The sequence below is a fragment of the Quercus suber genome, unplaced genomic scaffold (genome assembly GCF_002906115.3).
Source record: "Quercus suber isolate HL8 unplaced genomic scaffold, Cork oak 2.0 scaffold_819, whole genome shotgun sequence".
Lineage (NCBI taxonomy): Eukaryota > Viridiplantae > Streptophyta > Magnoliopsida > Fagales > Fagaceae > Quercus > Quercus suber.
In genome coordinates, this window is record NW_027070249.1 from 269133 (window position 1) to 277312 (window position 8180).

At 35.5% G+C, this 8180-nt stretch overlaps 1 protein-coding gene and 1 non-coding gene across 2 annotated transcripts; one reads left to right on the forward strand and one right to left on the reverse strand.

Moving 5' to 3' along the window:
* Positions 1–5255: 5255 nt before the first annotated feature.
* LOC111996203 (syntaxin-related protein KNOLLE) lies at positions 5256–6740 on the forward strand. The gene is given in 3 exon segments (XM_024028160.2): positions 5256–5442; positions 5637–6140; positions 6143–6740. Coding segments are annotated over 2 exon segments (930 nt in total). The 5' UTR covers positions 5256–5442; positions 5637–5680; the 3' UTR covers positions 6613–6740.
* Positions 6741–7025: 285 nt separating this feature from the next.
* On the reverse strand, positions 7026–7996 carry LOC111996144 (uncharacterized). Its single transcript, XR_010626632.1, has 3 exons — positions 7794–7996; positions 7204–7285; positions 7026–7075 (listed from the first exon to the last, which is right to left on the reverse strand). It is a non-coding gene; the product is annotated as an uncharacterized LOC111996144 (transcript).
* Positions 7997–8180: the final 184 nt, after the last annotated feature.

The window sequence follows — 8180 nt, forward strand, 5'->3', positions numbered from 1 at the left end:
TGAAGTGAGTGAACCATATGATCAGTGGCTCCACTGTCTAAAATCCAATCATTGGATGTAACATGGGAAGTGTTGACATGAGAAGAAAAAACTGAATATTGTAAAGAATGGAAAGGTAATTTGGGAAACTGAGAAGAAGACCAAGTACCTGACATCTCATGCCCTTGAAGACCCTTGGATGGTTGTGTAATGGCTGTAGCAACTTGGTGAATAGCAGAAGTAGATTCCTGTGGAATTTGTGTACCAAAATGAGCTTGGGTATTCAACAAACTGAGAAATTGTTGATATTCTGCTCTAGTAAGATTGACACTCTCCTCAGAAACATCAGTAACAGCAACTGCATTGGCAAAGGAATTTCCACCTTGTTGACCTTTGTTCTTAAACTTATAGCCGGGTGGATAACCATGTAGTTTGTAGCACTTGTCAACCACATGGCCCAAAAGCCCACAGTGGGTACACTGAGGTCTGCCTGACTTACCCTTGTTGAATCCTTTAATGAAAGGAGTATAGGTTTTGACTGCCAAGGCTGAGGATTCACTGGTTATCTTCCTTCCAAACTTTCTTTGTTTCTCATCTTGAAGCAAAAGAGAGAAAACCTTGCTTAAAGAAGGAGCAGGATCCATAAGTAGAATTTGTCCTCTCACTGAAGTATAGGTGTCATCAAGACCCATTAGGAAAGTCAAGACACACTCTTCTGCCTGATGTCCACATGTACAAGTCCTGTATTCAGAGAATTCTTGCCACAAACTCTTGAACTTGGTGTAATAACCATTGATAGTTAAGCCTTCTTGAGTCATAGAACAAATCTCTCTCTTTAACTCAAACATACGAGGGCCATTCCCTTGTGCAAACCTATGTTGCAAGTCCAACCAGACCTCCCTTGCAGTCTTGAAATAGACCACACTAGGTTGCAAATCCTTCGAAACAGAATTAAACAGCCAAGCAAGAACAGTATTATTACACTTACACCAAGCAAAATAACAAGGATGATCAACAGACTCAGGTTTTGTTAGAGAACCATCAATGAAACCCAGTTTTGTTTTAGCATCCAAGGCGATGAGAACAGCTCTACTCCAGGTAGCATAATTCTCCTCCGTGAGGTGTTGAACAACAAGAGAAACACCTGGATTGTCACTATTAGACAAGAAATAGGGACTGGAAGAGTTTTCCCACGGATGAATTGTTGGAATTGTTGGAACAGAGGTGCTTGATGTGCTATCAGCCATATTAACCAACTCAGATATTGATTCAACAATCAAGATTGAATATTCTACAATCAAGATTCACAAAGACTAAAAAAACCAGGATAACAGAAATGATCACTTTGAGTAATCCCAAAAATTTCTTCAAGAATCAGTATCACTTTGAGTAATCCCAAAATTTCTTCAAGAATTAGTAACGAACCCCACTGATCAACAGAAAACCTAAGATTTTATTACAGAACAGGATTCGAAAGAGGAAAAAAAATTCGATCTCACAATCCCTAGGCTTTGAACTCAATTGCCAGAAATCGCAAATGAAATTCAAGAACGAAATAGGGAAGAGACAACAACAAAGAAGAACAGTGCAAGATTCAAGAATCAAAAAAAATTTCTACTTGATTCGAAGGAGCACTGAAAGTAAAACAAGTAAAAATTGAACTAGTGAGTTTAGAGAGTTTCAAAAAAATACCAAATGAAGCTCTCAACTAGTCCCTGCTCTGATACCATATTAGAATTCAAGCACATACACTCTCAACAATGGTGGAACTCATGGAAACCAGAAAAATGAGAGAGAGAGAAAATTTGTATGTGAATGATTCTTTCTATTAAATAATGTGAACTCTGTTTCTTATATACAAAAAGAATAAGCCGGTAAAGCAGTTAACTAAGTATTACTTCTAACTAATTATCAATCTGCCAATATAGAACTAACACGTGTCTATCACTATCTAACTAATTACATCAGGAGAAACTACATGTAGCTCTATAACTATCTATACAAAACGACTTGTAGCTGTACTCTTCTTGTAACTGTGCTCTGCTCTGTAGTCTGAAGTCAAACATCATGCTCTAATAAATGATAGTGATTTTTTTTAAGGTTTATTAATTTTGATTCTACCGTTTTGTCATCAGTATTCCATATGTGCTTATTGCAAGTACTTTTGTACCATTAGAGACTACAACTTTGTACACATTTGCCGACCCAACTTTTCTAATTAGATTCTCTTGCTTGATGGAATCAAGAATATGTGGTACAAGACCAGTTCACTTCTTGTGAGAAATATCAAGAAGGCTTAGCTATAGAGAGTTAAGAGTCAGTAGAGACCCCAACGAAGATACGATATCCCTGGAAAGCAAATTGTTGGCAATATTTATATCAGCAAGAGATCAAAAGAACTAACTGTCTCTAGGATCGAGCCAGATAGCTTATTGTTCTGTAAATGAAAAGCACTCAATTGCTTCAGATCACTAATACTAGCATGAGATGTAATATGTTTTACATTTATAGTTACATTTCACGCTCACTGCTCAGTTGCCTCTCCCCCTCCCCAACTTCTCATTAGATTAGCCATGGTACCCTCCCCCTCCCCAAATATTTTACTTCTTTTTGCCTTAATTTTACTGAATGGTTTTTAGACCCTTTAACACAATCGGATTAACCTAGTTAATTAGCCAAGTGATTAACTTAGTCAATTTATGCAATTCTAGGTTATCACAATCAAACAATCATATCAAAAATATTAAGCAGTGGAAAAGTAAATAACACAATGATATGATGACCCAGGAAACTACACGGTAAAACCTTGGGAGGATTTGACCTAGCTATCCTTAAGGTAAACCTAAATCCATTATCTGAAAGAATCGACGTTCATACAAAAGGACTTACAAGCTCCCCACTTGACTTCCTAATGCTATCCACCAGTAGAACTTACTGACACGACCACGTGCAAGCTCCGAATCCACAGACTCCTTCTTTTTTGGATTCTTTAATCAAATATAAGCACCCACGCTTGTTATTCTTTAAGCTTCAATGGCAGCAACTGAGTTGATCATCAAGATATTGAAAATATCTCTACCTAGAAAACCCTAAATTTATGTGAAGGAAAGCTCCTCAAGGATCTCACAAGAGATTCACACAAACCGCAAAGTATGAGCAACAATACACCCAGAGCAACTTTGAAAAACGTGGCTAGGATTTTACCTTTTATACCTAGGGTAAAAATAGAAAACCCAAAACGTTTAATAAGGTAGGGCTGAATTGGAAAGATCTGTAGAAAAATATTATGCCCAAGATTCGATCGATTGAGTCTAACTTTTGATCGATCGAGCCAGGCCGAAATGTACCAATACATCTGCAGCCTCTTGATTCCAACTTTACATAAAATATATAACTTTGAGCAAGCCTAAACAAGACTAAACATATTGTTTTGATCATAGTTTGTCAATATTACACATTAGAGTTCTAAATACTTCAAATCCTAAGTCTTTAGAATCTAACATTTACAGTTTGACTAGATAATATTTTCCACTAGATTTTACAACAAAATAAACATGATAAAAATGTGACAAATGGAGCATAAATAAAGTAGCAAGTCTATCCCCAATCCATAGAGGGAAGAGAACTAGAGAAGGATCCAACTTATGGAGGAGGCTTTAGAGATGGAGGTAAAATGCCCTATGACATTCCTGTATTATCTCGGACTACATCCCTGTGCATCACGATGATGATTCACAATGATGAAAGAAAGCATTGGAAGTATAAGTAGTCTCAATTCTCAAACATTAAAAATAAAACCACAAAATAAATATAAAGATGCCTGTGACAGATAACAGAATATAAGCTAATGAACACAAGCTACATACTAAATAAGGAATAAAGAATTAACCCAATTCCTTAAAGATTGAAAAGCATTACCCTTCTCCATGGTTTGTATACCACATTAAGTCTAACAATTGCAAAAGAAAAAAAAAATCAGAAACCATAACAAATGCAACCATTGACAAACAAACGCTCAAGTCTAAGCGATCTTACAGTTTATCCATACCAGAAAAACTGCCTCCAACAATTGATTTCCAGGGATAATTGGTGACTGATATTATCCACTAAGTTTGTCACCGATGCTTGATAAAGTCAAAAATCTCGCAGAATCAGTCCATTAATTTTCTCAAAATTAAAAATATGTCATCATTCACCCGGATATAAATTCAAATATTTCCACACCCCATTTCTTTTTCTTTTTTTCTTCTAAGAAATAAGAGCTTTATAACAAATTTAAGATACATTAATTATTAATCAGCTTTAGTTTAATTCATAAGATAAATAGAAAATTAAAAAGAAATATAGTTTACAAAATAAGTAATATGAATTAAAAAGAGAATAATAAAGAATAGGGACATAATTTACTTGATATGCCTTTATTGCAACGGATAGTGAGTTGGGGATGTTACATTCTATTCTACTTAATATCATTGGAGGCAAAACCACTGCGCACTCTTAACGCGATGGTCACTTCACAAATATAAGTACTTCTATGGTATATGACGCAAGCTCTTCCAAAAACAAATTAAGCCTCCATTATTATAGATGGTATACATTAGATTAATGATTTAAAAAAAAAAAATTTATGGTTAAATAATATTAGACTATTCGTTATTTGCAAGTGAGGTGTTCTTGCTTTGGTGAATGAGCATCATTATTATGGCATTCTTAGCTTTTGTATTAGGTATTAATGTAAGTACAAAAATTTAAAAAAATTAGATAAAACACTTGTCGCAAGATTAGGTTTTCAATTTAAAATATAATTAGATTTTCTTTCAACTTTGGTTATATATATATATATATATATTGAGGAAGGAACAATATATATTTTTACGACTAAGAAAATCTGAAAATGTGAGGGCAATAAGGAAAATATATATATCACATATAAAATAACGTAAATTGGTATGTGCTTTTTTTTTTTTTTTTTTTGGGTCGTGCGGAGTCGGGATTTCTTTTTTTTTTTTTTTTTGATGGGAGTCGGGATTTCTTATAGTTCCTTATTCCAGGTGAGTAAATTTAGAGTTTTTTTTTTTTTGATGGAAAGTAAATTTAGAGTTTGTAATAGTGAGCACATGTCAATTTTCGACTCTACTCAATTAAAGTTATCAAACGAGTTTTCACGACAAGACAAAAGGAAAAAAATAATAATAATAACGCGTGTATTTGAAAAATAGCCGTTAGAACTACAACGGCTACCTTCGATGTAGTTTTAAAAATATATAGCCGTTAACCCATAGCAGTGGGATAAAACAAGTCACTGGCTGAGTTTGCATTTGGACTGAAAAGCATCTCACTATTCTCCTTCGTTATATTTTGTTGCCAATTCCTCTCTCAAAGCTCCAACTACGAAGTGAAGCTAGGAGCAGAAGAAGAGCTATCCTATCCTTAAGAGCAAGGGGCTGTTAATACTCGAGAAAGGTATGCATTAATTCCCTCATCTGAATTTTCTACATTCATTTCTAAAAGGAAAGAAGCTATTTTTATGTCGGTCCAGATTACTGTTGAAGTGTTTCTTGAACAATTTTAATTTATTAAGGGAAAGTTTTTAGTTGGTCAAGAGATTTAGGAAGCAAAGCTAATCTAAAATCAAATTTTGATCCTGATTTATGTAGGTTCTTAATTAATTCCCAATTCAGGAATTCAAAGATAACAAAAGATGAATGACCTCATGACCAAATCGTTCACCAACTATGTGGATTTAAAGAAAGCTGCGATGAAAGATGCGGATCTGGAAGCTGGAAATTTAGAAATGGCATCTTCCAAAGCCCACATGGACAGTGACCTTGGTCTCTTTCTAGAAGAGGCTGAGAAGGTAAAGACGGAGATGTCCGAGCTTCGCAACATTCTGAGTAGCCTACAGCAAGCCAACGAGGAATTCAAGTCCCTCCACAAGCCCGAGGCCTTGAAATCCTTGCGAAGCAAGATCAATGACAACATTCTCACCGTGCTCAAAAAGGCCAGGACTATTCGGTCTCAGCTGGAACAAATGGACCGTGCCAACGCGGCTAATAAGAGGCTCTCTGGCCAAAAAGAAGGCACCCCAATTTACAGGACAAGGATTGCTGTCACTAATGGGCTGCGAAAGAAGCTCAAAGAGCTTATGATGGACTTCCAGGGCTGAGGCAGAGAATGATGACAGAGTACAAGGAAACCGTGGGTAGACGCTACTTCACAGTAACGGGAGAGAACCCTGATGAGGAGGTCATAGATAAGATAATCTCCAATGGCGGCGAGGAGTTTCTAGGACGGGCAGTACAAGAGCACGGAAGGGGGAAAGTGCTAGAGACGGTGGTGGAGATACAGGACAGGCACGATGCCGCGAAGGAGATTGAGAAGAGTCTGCTTGAGCTGCATCAAGTGTTTCTTGATATGGCTGTAATGGTGGAGGCACAAGGAGAGCAAATGGACAACATTGAGCAGCATGTATTGAATGCTTCTCACTATGTCAAGGATGCCACCAAAGAACTCCAGACTGCAAACAAGTACAAGAGAAACAGCAGGAAGTGGATGTGTGTGGCAGTGATACTTCTACTTGTGATCATTCTTGTTGTGGTCATCCCCATTGTCACTAGTTTTGCCAATTCTTGAAATTGTCATATATTTTCTTCAATCTTTTGGGGGGGCGGGTACTGTAATGTATGATTGGATTTCGTTCACTCAACTGGTTAGGTTGAGTTGATTTTAATTTGAATGAAATATATTATTAATTTGTTTAACTTTATTATTCTTTTCGCCAAATTGCATCGGTTGGTTTCATTTTTAAAACAAATTTCTTAAGCCACTTTGAACACAGAAATTCCTCAGAATATCATTTCCATCATTATAGGGCCCATAAGATAATTATTGTTATGATTATTATACCAATCTCTTTACTACAAGTATTTCAAAAAAAAAAAAACTCTTTACTCAAAAAAAAAAAAAAGTACCATTAGGAATTCAAAAAACTGGAAGAAAAGAAAAAAATTCATTCAAGGAATTCATATAAAAATTCTGAGAAAAATTTACTCCAGAAACATAAGATTCCGAATTTCCAGATCCTAAGCTTCCAATACTGAGCTCACCATGCAAAAAATGTCTAGTCTTAATATTGACATAAAACAAAAATAACAGTAGGTATGTATATGTACTAATTGAAATTGGTGAGTCTGGAGCAACTGGTTATAGTTCAGATTTTGAGACCTAATTCCATGACCCGGTCCACAGGTTATGTCTCTGGCTTGCACGTTCTGGGATCCACTTGCAATTGAAATACAATCATCACCTTCAGTACATCGAAAAACAAATTAGGAACAGTAACTAGTTAGTGGTTACACAAGCATTTGAGTAATTTTTAGTTACTTCTTATGTCTTTTCTTTAAGGAATATGACACGTCTTACGTGAAAATGAAATCTTTTGGGACAATAAAAGTTAGGGACAACAATCCAATAAGATACTTCAATGCTTTAAACGAAAATCTCTTCTAGCCATAAGTTGCAAACTCAAGCTAACGACAACAATCTAAGTTATTTGGAAAAGAGAATCATGGGTATTTCAGATGAAATTTTTAGGCTTACATAGCATCTTGCTCATTTTGTACTTCGAGTTGGTGTTGAAAGTCGAGACTATTCCTTATGTTGTGGACTCTCCAACTTAAGAGTTACTGTGACTTTGTTTTTTGTGGCGTATGCTTCTGTGCTTTTATATAGTTTAGGTTCCCCTTATACAATATTTCACTTACCCAAAAAATAATTTAAAAAAGAAAAGAAAAAGAAGGAGACCTTTGGGATACCTGTTCCTATATTACAGCTTGAAATTTGGATGTCTTGAGTGTCAGCGACATGAATTCCATCAGTATTGGGGCTATCCTCTGGAGCAGTTATAGTCAACAAAGAAGCTTGAACATTCATGCATTTTTCAAAAGAGGTGTGAATTTGTTGCGCTTCTTGGATCTTCAAATTATTCACAGTCAAATACTTACACTCAAAGAAGGTCAGAGCCTGCCAAGATACACAGTTTCCATATTAAAATTGAGGAAACATTTTTTTTTTTGATATAGGTAATATTCTTTTACTAGTTGTATTCATATCATCATATTAAAAAAATATATTTATTCATTTATATAGGTTAAACAGGTTCGTATTAAAATGAGTTAACCTATCTTGACCAAATAATGAGG